The sequence below is a fragment of the Oryza brachyantha genome, chromosome 8, assembly GCF_000231095.2.
Source record: "Oryza brachyantha chromosome 8, ObraRS2, whole genome shotgun sequence".
Taxonomy (NCBI): Eukaryota; Viridiplantae; Streptophyta; class Magnoliopsida; order Poales; family Poaceae; genus Oryza; species Oryza brachyantha.
This window is the reverse complement of record NC_023170.2, coordinates 7,016,460-7,037,116: the sequence shown is the minus strand read 5'-3', so window position 1 is coordinate 7,037,116 and position 20,657 is coordinate 7,016,460. Positions and strand designations below refer to the sequence as shown.

At 40.5% G+C, this 20,657-nt stretch overlaps 1 protein-coding gene and 1 long non-coding RNA gene across 2 annotated transcripts; one reads left to right on the top strand and one right to left on the bottom strand.

Annotated features, from left to right (window-relative positions):
• Positions 1-659: 659 nt before the first annotated feature.
• On the bottom strand, positions 660-9,861 carry LOC102713108 (putative fatty acyl-CoA reductase 7). The gene is made up of 10 exons (XM_006659210.3): positions 9,710-9,861; positions 9,464-9,567; positions 8,069-8,268; positions 7,877-7,977; positions 7,599-7,791; positions 7,162-7,323; positions 6,991-7,072; positions 6,639-6,908; positions 2,803-2,930; positions 660-1,320 (listed from the first exon to the last, which is right to left on the bottom strand). The coding sequence occupies exons 1-10, from the start codon at positions 9,798-9,800 to the stop codon at positions 1,158-1,160; spliced, it is 1,494 nt and encodes a 497-aa protein (XP_006659273.1). The 5' UTR covers positions 9,801-9,861; the 3' UTR covers positions 660-1,157.
• Positions 6,819-8,937, top strand: LOC121055191. The gene is made up of 3 exons (XR_005812368.1): positions 6,819-6,904; positions 7,006-7,292; positions 8,628-8,937. It is a non-coding gene; the product is annotated as an uncharacterized LOC121055191 (long non-coding RNA).
• Positions 9,862-20,657: the final 10,796 nt, after the last annotated feature.

Below are 20,657 nucleotides of genomic sequence, written 5' to 3'. Positions count from 1 at the left end.
AGCTAACGAGATGGGGTTGGATCCATTTGAAAGTAGACTTGATAAGCTTTCCATGAAGTACTTGAACGCCCAAATCGGAATTCGCATGAAGTTGTGGCGGCCGTTAGAAGTTGCCACTGTTCTGCAGTTTAAATCCACCCCGCGCGAATCCTCGCCCTTTTGGATCCTTTCCATCGTTCCTGATCATAACAATATTGCACGCGTCTCTGGGATATAAAGAAAATGAACATGAACTTAAGAAAGAGCTCACCTGATAATTTAGTTGACGTGCACGAGCATGGGTAATAGGATCAGTAAATTGTGCTGGTGGAGTTGTGGATGTATCGATGGCGTTGATGTCCTCATCATAAGGGGTAACGTCCTCGGATCATTGTAGTTAAGTTGTGAACATCAACTCTAATCCCTTCAATCGAGTTATCATGTTCTTTGATCGAAAGATCAGGAACCTAACCCTAGCGGGCTACTATTACTACGTACCAAAGCTCTTTATTATAACTATTTTTTTAACTTTCTTATTTCTTTGTTCGTTGTAATATTCATGTCAGATAAATGTTTTGTGGGCGCCACATCGATAAAGACTACATCAACATATCATGGAGACTCCAAGTAAAACAAAACCACTTTCAAAATCTCTTGAGGTAAATTGACCCATTTTAATACTTGAGAGACGTGAATTAGAGTTGTCCTGTAGATAAATAAGGTAAAAAAGAAAATTTTCCTTCTAGCAATAACGAGCAGAACAGAGCAGGCCAGTGGAGTGAACTCTGTTCCTCGTCTGCCATAGCTGCCGTTTGCCTCTCTCGTTGGGCATCAACTCAACCAGACTGACCTGGTCCCTGGGTCATGTTGGCAGTAAAGAATGAAACCGAAAAGGAATGATCTATTCCTGTTCCAATTCAATATCACCATCTCAATTTTGATTGTCGAATTCATCATATTTTGGGCCTAGTAGCATAACACAATCAAGTTATCCATTGCCACAATAGAACACCAATGAGCCACTGGACTAACAAAAGCTATTGTTTTGCACTTCTGCCCAATAATGAATCGCCAATCACTTACCAAACATCAATCATACTGAATAAAGACAGCAACCAATATATACCTACCGAGTATTCTTACTTTTTATAATAATAAAAAAATCAACAGCTACGTACTTAGTCACACAGGTACTTGACTACACCGGGGATGTGCACCCTGTAGAAATACTCCTCCCAATCAATCGACTTGGGGTCAAAATCGAAATAGTGTCTGCCATCATGTTTCTCCTCCTGCATCTTCATCGCAATCCTCAGTTTCTCCGTGTTGATGTCGTCGAAGCTACATAAAAAGCCCAAAGATTGACACAAAATTAGCTATTTAGCTGTCAGTAAATTTCCTCCATGATACACATGCATGTCAGTTAGGTGCAACTCAATGCAACAATTTTCAAAGTGTTGAAATCAGTACAACAACATAAGTGGTGCGTGTGAAGTAAGGTCATCATGATCCATATCAGCTAATAAAACCATTTTGGTGTTTACCCCTACGCCAATGGAAGATGAGACTGGCTGGACATATTGTGAAAATAAAAACTTGTACATTTTAGTTTTCCCATACCTTTGCAAGAGTAGCCAAGGGGCAAGGGCTCGAGTTGACACCACTGGTGGGATCAAGCACTAGGCTGTGTAGCCACAGGTTGATTTGTATGAAATTTGGGATTCTATATATGTTTTGCATGCTCGTTTAATGATGTCTTGCTTGCAAAAATGGAGGAGCTAGAATTAATTAAGGCTAACACACCTTGATTATCCATTATGGATGGTAAACGACCTTAGTTCAGACGCACCAAATAAGTTGATTTTACCAGTTTGAACATTTTGCAATTTGTACTAAGTTGCACGTACCTATGTGATAATTTTGTGTACTAGCTAGCTTTGAACGCAATTCATTAATTATTCATTGTACTGGGCAAATTAAAGGTTACTATAGAAACTCCAACAGCTCCCCATCCTAACGTAGCATCTCTGTTTTTCTGGCAAATTGTAAAAAAACTGCCTCTAATAGTTTACCATCCGGGTTCCCAAATTTTAGCAATTTAACATATCATCTCGTTTGCGCACATATATGTAAGTCTGGGTTTCACTTGGCATCAAGGAAAGTACGCCGTTGGGTTTCTCTCGTGCCTCCGCCTTGAACATTCACCTGCGACGTTTTCGTTTTCTTTGCAGTCACGGCGTCGCCCCTGCTCACGGTCCTGTCATCCGGAGGCGCCGCCCAGTGCCCGAGCCACTGCCGAGGCCTGTTCCCACACGCTAGCCCCCTTCCCGGCCGCCGCCGACTGCTGCGCCTTGGCATCCGCTCGCCCGTCGCCCCGTGCCCCACGCCCGCCCGCGCTCCCCTTATCGCCGTCACGCTCGTGCAGCCGCCCCCGCTGCCCGGTGCAGCGCCCAGGCTGCGTGCCGCCGACGCGCCTTGGCGCCGCGTGCCTGCCCGGCATCCCCTCGTCGCCGTCGTGCTCCTGTGGCCGCGTGCGGAAGGGGCGGCGTGGGTGGCATGACGCTTCGGCGTGTTGCGACGATATGCCGCAGGCGCGATGCGACGAGAGAGACGGCAAGCTGGATGCGATCTCCCTCAACTACAAACGGTTTTGAAACTAATTCTTTTTTTGGCAAGTTCAATATCCAAACTTTTGGAGATAAAACAAAAATTCCTTTGCCATATTGTTTACAAACTTGCTAAAACCAGTATTTGGAAACAAATTTTGGGGAGCTGTTGCAGTTGGTTAGTTGCATTTTGATATATATTGTGCTTGGTGCGTACCAGCCTTTGAACAAGGTGTAGGGCGCGTAGAGCTCCACCAGATGCATGATGAACCTGTACTTCCTGCTCATCTCCTCGTAGCGTCGTGACAACATGCCGCACAGCGCAATGTTCACCCAGCGAAGTATCTGTAATGCAACTTGCATTGGTAATCATCTTTGAGAGAAAAAAATAGAAAAATTCTGGCTAGAAATTAAGCAAGGACAAACTGATTGATTTGTTTGCAGGGGCTGTTTAATTAGCATTTAGGAGAAAAATATATATCAGCCATTTTTGTCATCTCGTCGGTAAGAATGTAACCGTGCGCTCTTTTCACTTGTCTAATTCACAGTGTTATAGATAATTCTTTCTTTAATACGACCATTTACATAATTTTAAAACATATGAAAATATCCCAACTTATATAAAGTGAAATAAAAATGAACCAAAGTTACGCATCGCGTAGCACTTCGATCAAAATGAAACTCAAGGAATTTACTGCTTCCTGAATAATAATGACCTGTGCTCAGTAAGATTTAAAAAAATTTCAGATCAATAAATATAGTGAAACTTCAGAATATATATGTGTGCATTTTTAGGGTCTTTATTTACTAGGGGCCGTTCTAAACAGTGGTTGAAAAAGACTGACTAGCCACACCGCAGAACAAGAGAAACATGATTACCACATAATTAATTAAGTATAATGGTTATTAAATCTTTTTTTAAAAAATAGAACAAGTAGTCCTACCATTTCTACTTTAGACCATCTCCAAGAGACTATCTATTTGACTTATGAAACTAAGATTTAACAATTATATCATCCAAGAGACTACCTACTTGACTTGCCATGTTATTTGAATTACTAACCATGTTACTTAATCGCTAAATTTGGTAAATCATCCTCCTTTCTAGTAGGATTGCTATTTCTGGGTCCCACATGGTTTAGACCACAAGTTATTTTTCTGGTCATTAGGATTTTGGAGAGTGGAAACTATTAGAGTGCACATCAATTTGAAGATAAAATAGCATCTACAGGAGACCTGCACCTATTTGACTTGTAATACCAAATTTTAGCAATTATGTAAAAAAGTTAGACCTCTAAGATACTACCTACTTGACTTGCAATATCGTTTGAATGATGAAATATGCCTCTCAATATAAATTTGGTAAGTCATACTCCCACACAACATGATTGCAATTTGTGGGTCTCTCACATGGTTGGGCTCGCAAGTCATTCCCCTGGCCATTAGGATTTACAGAGTGAGGATAGACAGGGTCGAAATCCACATCAGTTTAGAGATGTAATATTTTAATATAAATGGCTAAGTTAAGATTCAAAGAGTCAAATTTAAGTCATTCTCCTACAGATACTCTAAACAGGCCCTAGTTATCATTAGATCAAACATTTCTTGTTACGTCAAAAATTTCCCCACTAAGAAGTTGAATAGATGAACAACAAAACTAACAAACACTAGAACGGAACCGATTATCTCTAACGGGCTTAAAGTATCATCTCTATCGGACATAGCTTCCGTCACTAAACAAAGGTCAGTGATGTGAGAAAATATCTCAATCGGGCATCCGACCGTCACAGATGATACTCATCTCAATCGGGCCTAGATTTTGTCCTGTCACAGATGACTCTTATCTCTGACGGGCCGTAATTATGGCCCATCACAGATGACTCTCATATCTTACGGGCCACAATCTAGGCCCGTCACGGATGAGTATAATCCAAAAAAATAAATTTTATGTGAACTCTCATCTCTGACGGGCCATAATTATGGCCTGTCATGGATGACTCTCATCTCTGACGGGCCTAGATTATGGCCCGTCACAAATGTGTATAATCCGAAAAAAATAAATTATATCATATGTGTGCTTTTGGTCATCTTTGACGTGCATTTGTTGGTCACTCATTGCCTTCTTGGTAAGTCACCCATCTCTGACGGGCATTTTGTTAGCTTTTGTTCCCACTCGTGTGACTTCCCAGTAGGTCATCCATCTAAAAATTGCTCCACGCTTAACACCTCGTAGTTCTTTGAAGATTGCTTCCAGGAAAGAAATTATACTTTGTTGGTATAAGTATCCTTTTAATCCTATTAACCCCTGGGCTATGATGTCACATCGTAACATCCCCAATTCATATACATTCATTCATAAACACAACCATCAATATATTAAACACAACCACATTCATACAAATTTTACTCTGGTATTTTTTCTATATAACATTTTTTGAACAATTTGATTTCGAATTTAAAAATATGACAACTTCAAAAAATATTTTCAAATAATAAATGATTTCAACTGAAAAAGTTATCAACAAAAAAGTCGTATAACTCATCAATATCTATAACTTTTATTTTGTGGATTTTTCTATACAATATTTTTTTAAATAGTTTGAATTTGAATTTGAAAATATGACAAATTCAAATGACATTTTGAAATAATAAATGATTTCAACTGAAAAAGCCATCAACAACAAAGATGTATAACTCATCAAGATCTATAACTTTTACTTTGGAATTTTTGCTATATAACATTTTTTGAACAATTTGAATTCAAACTTAAAAATATGGCAACTTCAAACAATATTTTCGAATACTAAATGATTTCAACTGAAAAAGCATCAACAACAAAGTTATATAACTCATCAATATCTATAACTTTTATTTTGTTCATTTTCCTGTACAATATGTTTTTGAACAGTTTGAATCTGAATTTGAAAATATGACAACTTCAAACAATATTTTGAAATACTAAATGATTTCAATTGAAAAAGTCATCGATAACAAAGATGTATAACTCACCAAGATCTATAACTTTTATTTTGGTCATTTCTTCATCCGATAAAATGATAGTACCATTGTTCACGAAATTAACATATTTCTCATCTGGTTTATAAACTATAAGACAGATATGTCCATTTTATGAACAATATTACTGAAACTTTATCGGATGAAGAAATGACAAATATAAAAGTTATAGGTCTTAATGAGTTATACAACTTTGTTGTTGATGACTTTTTTAGTTGAAATCATTTAGTGTTTGAAAATGTTGTTTGAAGTTGTCATATTTTCAAATTCAAACTCAAACTGTTTTAAATAAAGTTATATAGAAAATGACCAAAATAAAAGTTATAGATCTTGATAAGTTATAAAACTTTGTTGTTGATGACTTTTTTAGTTGAAATCATTTAGTAGTTGAAAATATTGTTTTGAAGTTGTCATATTTTTAAATTAGAATTCAAATTGTTAAAAAACGTTATACACAAAAATGACCAAAATAAAAATTATAAATCTTCGTAAGTTAAACAACTTTGTTGTTGATAATTTTTCCATTTGAAATCATTTAGTATTTAAAAATATAGTTTGAAGTTGTCATATTTAAAAATAGTCATTAGTGACGGGCCACAATTTAGGCCCGTCAAAGATGAAGGTCATCAGGTCCGTCAGAGATGAGAGTCATCCATGATGGCCCATAATTTAGGCCCGTCAGAGATGGAGGTTATCAGGCCCGTCAAAAATGAGAGACATCCGTGACGGGCCATAATTTATACCCGATTAAGATGAGTGTCATCTTTGACGGGCTTGATAGTTCGGCCCGATTGAGATGATTGACACAATCTCAATCGGGCATACATTTTGTGCCCATCACAGATAAGTATCATCTTTGACGGGCTCTAAACATATGCACCTAGATTTGGCTGTGCGACTACATCTATAATGAGCCCATTTTAGGCCCGATTGAGATGACTTCGTTCTGATGGCCCAATAGCCCAGGCATACGATGAGCCGTCACAGATGAGGGGATGTGTACCAGTGAAACTCATCCAAAGCACAAACCAAACTGACCTCGAGGGGTAGCTTGTAGTTGATGGCCATGTGGGTGCGGAACCTAGCCACCGTGCCGAAGAACCGCATCCTGCGCAGCCGGGCGCGCTCGCCCTTCTTCCCCATGCGCGGCGGGTTGGCGAAGAAGTAGCGGTGGCCGGTGTCCGCAAGGACCGCGTACGGCGCCGGGTTCCGCAGCGACGACGTCATGTGGTAGACGGTCTGCGTCGGCTGCTCCGAGTGCGCCGCCGTTGCCACCATCATGGCGTTCACCACCATGTCCCCCGGTATCTGCATGCACACATGTCCCATTCACAGTCACTACTTACACCGATCCGCCATTGTTAATGCTTGATTTAGCTCGTTAACTCACCACGTCCATTATTAGATCGAGATTGACGAGAAAGAAGGGCAACGCCTGCTTGGCGTAACCGATGATCACCGAGTCGATCGTCCTGAACAAGGCGATGGAAATGTTCAGTGATCCATCAGCATTTAGGGAAGGAACAAGATGTCCTTGATGAAGTTATATGTTTTTCGTGACCTGATTCCTTCCGTCCATCCCGGCAATGGCTCCTTGAGGATACTGGTTATGATGCTTGGGCGGATGATCACCACCGGGAGGTGACCGCGGAGGTGGCCGAGCAGCATCTCCCCCATTGCTTTGGTGAAAACGTACGTGTTTGGCCACCCAAAATGCCTAGCCCTTCTCATTCAGTTGTGCATGCCAGGAAACAGCCAAAAGTTGTCAGTCTTTTGGATGTTAGTTTTTGTCTCCCGTTTATAGAACTCTGCACTAGTAGAAGAACTGAACAAAGAAATTTGGCCCCTTTTTCTTGCAATTCTGATGAAAAGTATTTCCAAAGAATTATTGCAGTAACGGTATTTAAAAAGGTCAACATAATATTAAGGAAATTTCTTAGTTGAATTTAATTTTTGTTTCAATGATTGGTTCAACATTTCAGAAGAGCTGTGGCCGACCTCTTGAGCCCAAGCTCCTTCATGGTTCTCTTCTCAGTTTTCTCTGGACAACAGTTAGCTTTCAAATCTCTCCTGGTCTCCTTGATCAGATTTAGCTCGGATGTGATATCCAACTGTGTGCCTTCGCTCAGCGCTTGACCCATCAAGAATGGTTTCTCTAGTATCAGTCCCTCCTGTTCTCCGGATACATAGGCTATTCCAGTCATTGCATCATCAGAGTTCTGAATGAAGCACATATGAACAATACATAAAAGCAAGTTCAGTTCTATGCTTCATACCAGTTGAAACATGGAGGAGCATCTTCAGTTTTGTACACTTCTTTGCGAATTCACATATGTTCTTCGCTCCCATGACATTCGAGTCAAAAGCCACATCATATCTACAAAGTTTTTAGATGTTGACAGAAAAAAGTTATTTGGTAGTACCATTTATGTTATCCGAGAAATATCTGACCATAAAAATCCCCAAACCTTTCATAAAAATTAGTAGTTGCTGCACCGTTGACGATGATGTCGACTTCCTTGGACAATTCTGTCAATTTGGCAGACTCTAGACCCAAGTCCTCATAGATTATGTCTCCTGCCAAAGGACAAACCTTTTCCTGGATAAAATCTTCGAACCCACCAGCATATTTTTCTTTTAGAACCTGAAAGATCTCCTTCCCTGTCACCTGAAGATGTCACAACAGCATTTGAATGGAAAGGTTAGCATAAGAGGCCAAGATACAAACTGTTCTACTTATAATATATAGTTGCTTAAGTATCAGGCATCACTTTAAGAGAAAATTTACATTGCTTAAGAAAGTAGTAAAAGGTATCAAAATTTTATTTTATAGTAAAATAAAATTTTAGTAACTTCATAATACTTGAAGCTACTAAGTTTTATACTAGAAAATTACGATACCTCCCGCTACATTATTAGTAGAATTATCCTCACTTTAATATGTTCAACTTGAACTGTAGTATGACTGTACTTTTCATATGCATCTATCAATTACTGTATTTTCATGAAAGAATGTGTATTTCCCAGAATGGAAGATACTGGTCGTAACAGACCAGCTGGATTCAGACAAACTCCAGATTTTCTACGGTGCAAGCTTCCATGCATTATTTTTGTTGACGTGACAATAGCATTGGTGCACCTCAACTACGACATGTACTCTTGTCTATTTTGCGTTCCACTACTGTGTATAATTTCCGGAATGCATTTGTTATTTTCCAATTGCGTCTGACAGGTCAATGTTATATCTATTTGAAGTAACCCTGCAGTTTCCAAGGCAAAATTGCTCAAAAAGAATATCTCATCAGTCCTGGAGTAAACTTATTATCGTTGTGGAGTTCATGAATGCTTCTCATAAACATAATTACTTCACTTGGTTAGTAACTGGGGAAATCAATATTGAATTGGAGTCTCACAAAAATTATATAGGCACTTTTATTGAATACCTAAAGAGAGCAAATGAATTTCCAGATGTAGGTAACCAAACAAATGCCCTATCATGTTGAACAGTTTTTTTAAAGAAAAAACTCATGTTGAACAGTTGTCTGGTCTTAAAAAAAAATCAAGTTTTACAGTCATCTTGTTTTCTGTTTATGCGATGGTGGATTCAGACTTCATGTAATATTTGAACTAAATACTCAGCAGCTGTTAGTTATGCTACACGGACTCCAGTCAAACTTGTGGAGAAGACCATAGAAATTTTTATGAATTTCTTGCAATATGTCATCATTAGGCGCTCTTGTGTCATTTTTTTCAGTGGAGTGAAGTTCAAATAGGCCAACAAGAACAAGTAGTCACTATCTCAGACTAATCAAAAACCTGCATCAACAGAGATGACAAAAGAACAACTCGAAGAACTACTTCACCTCATTTTGAACCCGGCGTGTGGCGGATTCAACGCCGTTTGCTCGCACCAGGAGGTACAGCTTCTTGACATGAGGCTGAACCCTCAGAATCTTCTCCACAAGCACTGCACAGTGAGCACACACAATCAAAAACGCAGAAGGCTCCAACCAAAATCCAAAAACACTGCACTGTTTGCAGGGTCGTCCAAACAAAAGTAGATCCATTGCTTACTTACTGATGAACATCACATCACATCACCAACTCACCTTTGCCGAGGAACCCGGTTGAGCCAGTGATCAGGATGCTCCTGCCTCTGAAGAAACCAACAACATTTTCAGAGTTCATCTGGCTGATCATCGATCACCGGTGTGCTTTGCGTGTGCGTGTGTGCGTGCCTCAAGAGCGCCTGAGATTTGTATATGCGGCTGGTGGTTAAAGATTACCTGGTGGGTGTTAGGTAGTCACGTGGTGTGGTGGCCATGTATTTATAGGAAGTGATCAAGAAACAGGACAGGCGAGGAAGATGTACACAGAGGAATGGCTGCTAGCTAGTTCCACTGTTCAGGCGAAGACCAGTTTTGCTTAATTATGAGCAAATTAAAGAACTGCATGATTATTATTGGCGTTTGCTGGCTTTTGCCTGGAAGCATGCGATGCTGTTCGTCAGTATTAAGGGCACGTATAAAGATGTCTATTAGCCGACTCTCTCAATCACCACGTAAGCAAATTTGGTGATGTAAAGGAAAAAGAGAACGAGAGAGAAAAGCTGTTGCCATGCATGACAATGGCTTAGAGTGGACTCTTAGCATTTATTAAAGAAAACTTTCTTGCATTAGAATGTATAAAAAACAAACTAGCTTAATAAAAAATATTTTATTGTAATAATGAACAAACCACATCTGACTCTACCTTTATATGTATCATTATAAAATAGTCTCTTGTTGCTAACGTGGCTTGAGATATAGCCCACAACGGACTCTATCTTTGAACATGCCCTAATGGTGTGGATATTGTTTCTTTTTTGAGTTTTACTTACATCTTTTCCTTTTATACTGCGAGGTATTAGTACCGTGAGGTACTTATATCTTCACTCGTGCTATCCACCCTACGCCTCGAGGTACCATGCGATCGTGACTATTTAATGTATCATCATATCACTAATGAGCAATTTTACAGTCCAACAAAAAGTAACAAAAAGTACCTCGAGGTACCGGTACCTCACGGTACCAAATCGTTTCTCACCATTGGATCTAACAGCGCACATCTTACTCAGCTAGATCTAATGATGAGAAATGATTTGGTACCTCGAAATACTTTTTGTTGGATTGGAGCAAATCTCATCACCAACAGTCGGTATTTTAGTACCAACTTGATCATGAGATGAGTAGCACGAGTAAGGATTTTAGTAACTCGTGGTACAAAAGGAAGGATGAGAGTAAATCTCTTTCTTTTTTGGTCAGGAGAATAATGATCTGGAAAATAAGTTGATATATATTGTTGGAAATTAGTGTCTTGTCAGACGACCTGGGGTTCAAACGTCTTTTTTGGTTTGTTTTTCAACCACGGACGTCACTGGTTTAATTAGTAATATAAGGTTGGACACATAGACGCGTAACATTGTTCTCCACATGATTTTTTTATTTTAAATAAGAATTATAATCGAGTTGGTCAGATGTAGCTGGCTTCTGAATAGAGAAATTAGGGGAACTATGGTCTAAATTGCACAAGAGCATTAGACGGTTTGGTAGGTAAACTGCCAATTATGCATATTATAGACCTCACAGGTAAAACTAGAGTACGGACATCTTTTACTACTGTTGGAAGGTTTTTGCGTGCCATTTTATTCGTATATATAAATAAATTAGGAGAGTTTTTATTGTACTTAGAGCTTCTTACATGTAGCTGTGCTGATGATCACCAACCAAGAACAATAATCATTGCTACCTCACATTTGCATGGGCTATTGATATTGCATACATTTTTCTTGCTAATTAGTAGTACCTCAATTAAACTTTAATTCACTATAAGAAAGCATCATATCTCCTTTGTAGCTCGATGTTACACATCCTGTATATAAGCATTTTCCATGATATTGACCGGTACATATAAGTAATTTTATTATCCTTCAATGATTATAAAGCATGCTTGTTATAATGCAATGCATTAAGTTAATAAGTATACCTTTTTGATTTTTTTAATTTCATCGGATGTTACTATATAATGTATCAATGAATCATTGTCAATTAGTTTTATTTTCCCACGTTGTAATATGTTTCAAACCTTTTGATTTCTCCACATGTTGAGGGTGAAAATAATTTACGTACAGCTCTCACTTATATATATATTAGTTGATTTTATTTCAACTTACACAATTCATTCATGTCCAGCTTACTCAATTCGCACTTATATATTAGCTGATTTGATCGTGCTGGTGTGATGTAGTACTGATCTCTAGATCAGATCACATACGGCACGCAAGTAGGCAAATCCAGCTAGATGCTTAAGTACTGCAAGATAATTAATCACCGGCAGATGGTAGTGATATCGATATAGTTCATGATGGTCCGCTTGGACGTCGGGATCATGGCATCAGCGTGCGTCGGGCGTGCCCTCGCTGCGACGACGGTTGGGATTCGATCCACCGCAATTTTGACATTTTGGTCCTTTTGATAAATTTATTTTACAGATCTTAAAAAAACTTATTCCGGATGTCGACCCTTTAGCGGCGCTAATTAATGTCGCTGGCGCGCTGCGTCAACAGGAAGACGCCAATCATATTGATACCGCCATCATGCCACGTAGACGGGCGGGGCGAGGTGGCGGCTAACGTGGCGTGAGGACGGCGCCAACAATGCTGTCGTCGTTGGCTGACGTGGCAGAGGGCGGCGCCAGTCCTCGGGGCGGGGGGATTCATGTGCCATATGATTCTGAGATCGATCACTGCCGTCCGGGAACATGGTTGGCATCAGCCATCAAATTCGAGATTGAAAGATACATTGATCCAGTACGTGCATATATTTGGTAGCCCATATACTCAAGTGTTTGGGTTTTAAAGATTTCATTTATAACTGTAATGCACATAATATATGTGGTTATGATTTCTCATTCTATGCTTGAATGTCTTCGATGAACCTGGGAGCTTATAAAGTACTCAATTGTCTGGGCTTTAAAGATTTCGTTCTATGGTCCAATTCATTCCACCTATCCACCAACCAAACAGGGTCAGTGATAGGATGGCTCTATCCAACCTATCCCATCTCTGAAACCAAATACATCCTTAAAGATACAACATGTTTTGGGGTTCTCTCGAGCCCTGCCACAGCCGCGATTACGAATCTCTGAGCGCGAGAATATACAAGGAAAAAATCATATCACAATAATGCAGGGTAAATAATAATTCTGTATTGCCTAAGAGCAAGTTTTACGAGAAAGGTGAATGCCATATCTAATTTTATCCATATAAGCAATTCATTAATTAAGAGGTGATACATGCAACATATATATCACCTCTGCAATACCTCTGGTGCACTAAGTTTAACTATTAATTAGCTAATTTATTATTTCTCTTTTTCTCTTGAAGATTGTTGGGAGGCTTCCTCTTACACGAGGGATGACCCATGATCCCTTTCTTTTCTCTTGCCTCCTGCACCTCACTATTTAATCATTTATAACATCTTAGAATTTGTGTTAAGAGCCTTATAGTACTGCTCTGATAGAAGTCTTCATATATTGATTAATACATGAACTTTCCCCAAGATACATGGAGCTTGAGTATGTCAAGAAAGTTAGCAAGTCATCAAATTTTGTGAGCATAACAAGTGTGCTGGAAACTCCGTCCTTAACAAATTTTGTTAGCTTAGCAAAATGGCCAACCATGAGACCTATGAGTGTTGGAAACTATATCCTTCATGATTGGATGATCTACTTCAGCAGTGTTCGGCTTCCCCATAACTAACCCCGTATTCCCTCGTTTTTGACGTGCATGTTTTCCGAACTGCTAAGCAATGTATTTTTTGTGAAAGTTTTCTATAGAAAAGTTATGAAAAATCATATTAATCTATTTTATATTTTTTATAATTAATAATTAATTAATCATGTACTAATCTATTGCTACGTTTTCCGCACCAGATAACTAACCCTCATTCTACGTATGCCAAACGCGGCCTTCATATCTTCCTATTCTTTGGCCCGACAGATCTATTCTTAAGTGCTTCTTACATAGAATATAACCAATCAATTATTCCTGAAATAAATTGCAGTACAATCTAAGGCGCTCCCCAGCGTTGATTATAAATATTTGTTCTTGTAAAACTATTAAATCAACGGAAAACACTATCTAAATGAGTTAAAACAATTTCTTGTGAGTGTAGAAATTTTATGGAACGCCCAATGCATGTCCAAAAACTGGCAAAAAAGATTGGAAATTCTTTCCATGCCACTCAAATTTAGTCAATCTCTTCCATGCCCCCCAAGTTTTGCTCATTTCGCTCTATACCCGTTAATTTTAATTTTTATTATGCCCTTCAAATGACCGTTTAATTCATGTCAAAAGGTCAATTTTGCCCTTGAGCCTACTGTTGCATAGCTGTTAGTTGCATTCGTTTTATTTTTCTGCTGCGTTGCCTAAGACTTGCTATTTTATTTGTTTATTAAGGTGATGGATCTATATTAATTATTATATTATGTACTCGGGTTGGTCCTAGACCAAGATTTTATACATGTTGGTGTCAAAAATTGGTGAAATTTGTGGGGCGTGACAATATTTGAGTACTATATATATTCGTATAGGGAATGTGGCTCCGAGAAGTAAAGGAAGATGTAAGGATAGCAACCGTGTTGTATCTGACTTGGCATATGGTAGGGTTAGTTTTCCATTTTTATGTTTCTATAACCAGTCCGACACGGTTGGTTTGGATATGATAGATAATTAGTCGTATTTGGTTAGGTATCTGTCTGTTATTATCGTATCCCTCAAAATGTAAGAGGAAGTAGTGGGTGTAACAGCAAGCTAATTAAAATATGAACAAATAAATTATTTTTGCTTAAGTCAAGAGTTAATTAAGTCAAAATAAAATTACTAAAAGACCACAAGGCTGTGAATATTATTGTCGTATTCGTCCGGCCAAAATTAACAGGATTTCATTGAAATTTTCTTAGGAAACTGATGAAAGTTTCATCAAATAAAGTGGTTCGAAGTTAATAATATTCAAAAGAGATCGTTTCTTTCCTTTTCCAATTTCTTTCTTTTCTTTTCCTAGGCCGTGGGTCTTTTTTTCTTTCTTTTCCCGGGCCGAATCAGAGTTTCGTGCGATGTCATCCTAGGCCTAGCTGAAGTCGACCCTCAGTCGTGTCCATGGCCGTCCCTGGCTGAGTTGGCCTCCGCCGCGCTCTCCTGGCGTGGCCGATCTCTTCTCTAGCGTATGATGTTCTATTTCGCTCACAATCCCTCTTTCTTTTTGTTGGAATCTGACTCTCTCTCCCCTTAGCCGTCGACTCTTTTGTTTTTCTGCTCTATCTCTTTCAATTCGTGTCGTACTAGGACGGGAGTTCTTCTTTTGAAAGAGTATATCAAGATCTAGAGGGGATGAATAGGCAATTTAAAAATTAAACCTAAAAAGCGGAAGCTGAGACTTTCGGAAGTTCTGGTCAGTGGCTTTAGAACTTCCGGCCTTCGGAAGTTCCGTTGATCTTCGGAACTTCCGACAGCACTAGATCTAGAACGAGAAATGAGTAGATCTAGCCAACCAAACCTCAAATAAGCAAACCACCTCCAAGTTTTCCACAAATAGCAACTAGAGTACGCGCGGCAACCAAAAGCAATGCTTAAATAACAAGTTAGAGAGATTTCACCACAAGTGTAGACAGAGACTTTTTACCGAAGTTCCAATTCTTGAGGGGATCGTACTCTCCGTTGAGGAGCTCAAACTTGAGCCGGGTTCCACAACCCTTTCGTCGGGGTTGCACTCGTGCACTCCCCCTCACTCGAGGTATCTCTCCCCTTTCGGAGGTGAGATCCAACCTTCACAAACTTTTTTTCGGCACACCACAAGAGCTTCGGTGGCTCGAGGAACAACGTCTAGCCGTCTAGGTGTCCTCAACCACCAAGAGTAACAAGCTAGCAAGGAGATCTTGGGATGAATCTAGTGCTCATGAAATTTCTCACGAAGTCAACACCAAGCACTCAAACCAACTCAAAACAACCAACTCTCACACACACAAAATCCAAATCACTTAGATCCGTGGAGAGAAGGAAGTGAGAAAGCATGGCTTAAAGTGAATCTCAAAGAAAAACAAGTCAAGGGCCAAATGAATGAGTAATAGAAGCAGCAACCCTAGCTTGAGGGGTTGGGGGTATTTATACCCCCCTCTCAATTTCTGCCCGTTGGGGGCAAAAGATTCCTTCTTCGGAACTTCCGGTCAGTTCAAAATAGCAGCCCCGAACACTTAGAAAATCCAAAGTCAACTGCGAAAAGTCAAGTCAACGGAAGTTCCGGTCAACACCTTCGGAACTTCCGTGAATCTTACAGAACCGATTCTGGCTCCTTCGGAACTTCCGAAGGTCTCCTTCGGAACTTCTGTGAAACTTACAGAACCGATTCTGGCTCCTTCGGAACTTCCGAAGGTCTCCTTCGGAACTTCCGTGAACCTTACAGAACCGATTCTGGCTCCTTCAGAACTTCTGAAGGTCTCCTTCGAAACTTCTCCTTCGGAACTTCCGTAAAAAAGATAACAAAAGATGCACTTCAAAAACATTTCCGAGCACCGGATTCATTCCTAGATTTCATTTGCACACCCCTCTTTATAGTAGGCATTCCTAGTTGACTCAAATTCAAAGTAAATACACACGCCAACACGAATATACCGAATTTACTTCTCTTTTTACGTGGGCGGCGCAACAACTTTTTCATAAGGACTATTTATACCTTCACATTCTCACACACGTCATTAGTCCTCATCACTTGATTGTCATTAATCACCAAAACAAATTAGGGGCCTAGATGCACTTTCAATCTCCCCTTTTTGGTGATTGATGACAACCATATGATTCACAAGAGATAATTGAATAAAATTGACGAAATTTTGACACAAGGTAAAGATTGAGCTTCCCCTTAAGGTATGCATTATACGCATGGAGTAACTCCCCCTTACACCTTGCATCTCACAGTAAGCACAAATATGAACAAGCATAGATATAGCAGGCTCACAAAAGATATTACATCACATCACATAGTCTTAAACGAATAGAAACTAGCAAGTGTTCCACTACATAGACAATGCACATTAAACATGTGATGCAGATAATTCGATGAATGCTATGCAATGTAAATAGTTCAAGTGTTCCAACCAACTCGACACTAAGGAAAGATAGAAGATAGACTACTTCTCCCCCTTTGGCATCAAGACACCAAAAAGAGAAGAAATGAAGGAACATGGTGAGAACTCAGTTGTGGGGTGCATGTGTGTCGGGATCAAACTCATCTTCAGACTCCCATTGCCACACCTCTGGCTCACTCACTTGGCCTTCAGATCCAGTGTCAGAATGTGGCAAGTTGATATGCTTCTTGATCTCCTTCAACCTCTGAGTGTTCTTCTTTCTTGCATTCCTTTCTTTGACAAGAATGCTAAGGTTGGAGGAATAGATGTTGAAGATCTTCTTTAAGAACTTGGTTGGGGAGGAGGACTTTTGCTGACTTGAAGCTCTGGCGCGACCCCGGGAAGAAGGAATGTCACGCTGTCGAGAGCCGCCAGCCTGGCTAGAACCACTACACTGACTGGTGCCTCTTTGCTCCCCCTCTCCTCCAGACTCATAGATTGGCTGATCCAGACGAAGACCAAGTTTGGTGTGCTTCACTTCCTTGACGAAAGTGGTCCCAGTGACAATCTCAATCAAAAACATGATGTAAGGAGAGTAGCCCAGACCCTTTCTATGAGAGACAGAGGTATTGCATATTTCATCCCAAATGAACCTAGGCACATTGAAGGGATTTCAGAGCCTCATCCTGCGAAGAATGTTGCGAGTGTAGGAGTTGATATGGCTAGCATCACCATCCTTGGGAGTAAGGGTCTTCCTCAACATCCTGTTGAGATAGACAAAGGTAGGCTTGAGTCCTTTTACTGCCCCCAAGTCTGGACTGCCTCCAGGAATATACATGCGGGACAACATCCCATCAGCAAGAACATCTTCGCTGTGCACTTTGTTGTAGATATCGACAAGGTACTTATCAAAGCCAAAAAGGACCACATAGTCAAGGTAGGTGACATTGTATCACCTCCCCTGAGTCATCCAAAACATGGTGTTCCCCTCAGGTCCTCCAAAGTACACTGTGGCATAGAACTGAGCTATTATTTCCTCACACCAATCATATTCAAGTTCCATGATCTCCAAGAGATACATGCGCCTGCAGATGCTGATGATCTCATTGACCACAGGAACATCCAGCCGGCGCAGTCCATCCCAGTCTATCCACGGCATGGGGACAGTCTTGTGTTGCTTTGCCATGATCACTGTCTCATAGAAATCCTGCTGAAACTTGGTCCAGAAGCGACTATCTGAGGCAGACCTTGTCGCATCTGGCCCACTCTGAGATCTGGCCCTCACAAGATCTTCCACCTTCTTGTTCTTGTTGGTCACACTGCCTCTGTTGCCAACTGGCCTGTGAATGTACAGCGGACCAACCGCGTCCCCAGTACGAAATCCCTGTCTGGTTGGATCAAAGCGCCCTGCTGGCACCTTGGCTGTGACCCTTCTTTCTGGCAACCTTCCTCCAAGATTCACCCTCTCTGTTTGAGGGACGTGCTCATGGTCGCTGGGAGACCAATCACTGTCAGGGGCATTCTCTGAGGAGGAGGTGGGAGTGCGAACCCTCTTTCCTTTTTGCCTGCTGGAAAGCTTCTTGTTTGGAGCCATGATCCTTTCACACAAACAAGAACAAGAAAATAAGGATTGGAAGACTCTAGGAATGCAAAACATGAGATGGTGCTCGGGGTTGAATCCTCTTCGGAACTTCCGAAGCAGCCGTCGAAACTTCCGGTGACCGGAAGTTCCGGTCAGTCCTTCGGAACTTCCGAAGGGGTTCAAACCCGAACCCCAAAACCTAAGATTTGCATGATTGATCCGTGGAAATTGTGAATAGGCTCTAGGAAAGTACTCTATAACCACGGATCTAAGGTTCTACCAAGTGGAATCAAAAGGCATTGTCCCATGGCATGTAGATCTGAGGAAGAACCAAAGAGAAACCGAAGAAAATACCTTGAGACGATTAACTTGTGAAGAACTTGATGGAGATCGTCCCTTGAAGGCCTCAAATCCCCCTCTACACCACGTGGGATGAGGAGACCCTCCAAAGAACTTGGATCTAGCCCTAGGTGAAGTTGGGGAGTGAAGAACTAGGGTTAGAACCGTGGGAGAGAGGTAAAAAGTGAAAAACTTTTACCCTCCCCACGGCCTCCCCCTTTATATACTTGGAGGCCCCTTCGGAAGTTCCGGTCACTTCCACTGGAACTTCCGTCAAAGATACAGAACCGAAACTGGAGGTTTCGGAACTTTCAGTCGGGCTGACCAGAACTTCCGACGGAGTGGAAATCCGTTCTGTAAGATCTCCAAAACTTCTGGTTAGCATGACCGGAACTTCCGACGATTTCTGGAGGACTCTAAAAAACTTGTTTTTCGAAAGGGAAGACTCGACTAAAGACATTTTGATGACTTGGATGAGTATGATTGAAACACATTGATCCATAATGAGAATGCAACTAGCTAAACCACAGACATTCATGACATGTTGCGATTCAATACAATGAAGCAAGAGATGAATTTTGCACATGCATGTTACACTTCCTAAGAGGGGCATGTATGAATCCATATAAGTTGTGCTAGAACCTAACATTTACATAAAATGGAGCTCCAAAAGCACATGGATTCAATTTATGCACAAAAGAGTGACTAGTGATCATTCATGAATTGAATACGGCAATTTGTCACAATGTGCTAAGCATGCATGCAACATATCAAGCCACATTTTTTGAGAATCCAAGATATTTAGCTCACTCCTTAGGGAACAAAACCTATTCTCATCCAAGGGCTTGGTAAATATATCCGCCAATTGTTTTTCGGTTCCCACATGAGAAATTTCTATGTCGCCTTGGTGGAGTGATCTCTTAGGAAGTGGTGGCGAATATCTATGTGTTTTGTGCGAGAGTGTTGGACCGGATTGTTGGCAATTTTGATGGCACTCTCATTGTCACATAGAAGGGGCACTTTGCTCACATTTAAGCCATAGTCTTGCAGAGTTTGCTTTATCCAAAGCAATTGAGCACAACAACTCCCCACCGAAACGTATTCCGCCTCGGCGGTGGATAGGGCGACGGAGTTTTGCTTCTTGGAAGACCAAGAAACAAGGGACCTACCCAAGAATTGGCAAGTTCCCGATGTGCTCTTCCTATCCATTTTGCACCCGGCATAATCCACATCGGAATAACCAATGATATTAAACCGTGCGCCCTTAGGATACCAAAGACCAAGATTAGGTGTATGAACTATATACCTAAGGATTCTCTTAACGGCCACAAGGTGACATTCCTTGGAAGCGGCTTAAAATCTTGCATACATACATACGCTAAGCATAATGTCTGGCCTAGATGCACAAAGATAAAGCAAGGATCCAATAATGGAACGGTATACCTTTTGGTCGACATCTTTACTTTGCTCGTTGAGGTCAAGATGCCCATTTGAAGGCATGGGTGTACGGGCCGGTTTGGCATTCTCCATGTCAAACTTCTTGAGCATGTCCTTAGCATATTTGGTTTAGCAAATGAATGTTCCCTCCTTTAATTGCTTGATTTGAAGACCGAGGAAGAACTTCAATTCGCCCATCATGGACATCTCAAAACACTTAGTCATCATCCTACTAAACTCATCACTAAAAGCTTGGTTAGTAGAACCAAACATAATGTCATCGACATATATTTGGCACACAAATAAATCTTTCCCATGTCTTTTAGTAAAGAGAGTGGTGTCGGCTTTGCCTATTTCAAAGCCATTTTTCACAAGAAAATCACGAAGGCATTCATACCATGCTCTAGGAGTTTGCTTAAGCCCATAGAGCGCCTTGTGAAGCTTGTACACGTGATTTGGGTACTTGGGGTCCTCAAAGCCCGGCGGTTGTTCTACATATACCAACTCATTAATAGGCCCATTAAGAAAGGCACTCTTCACAT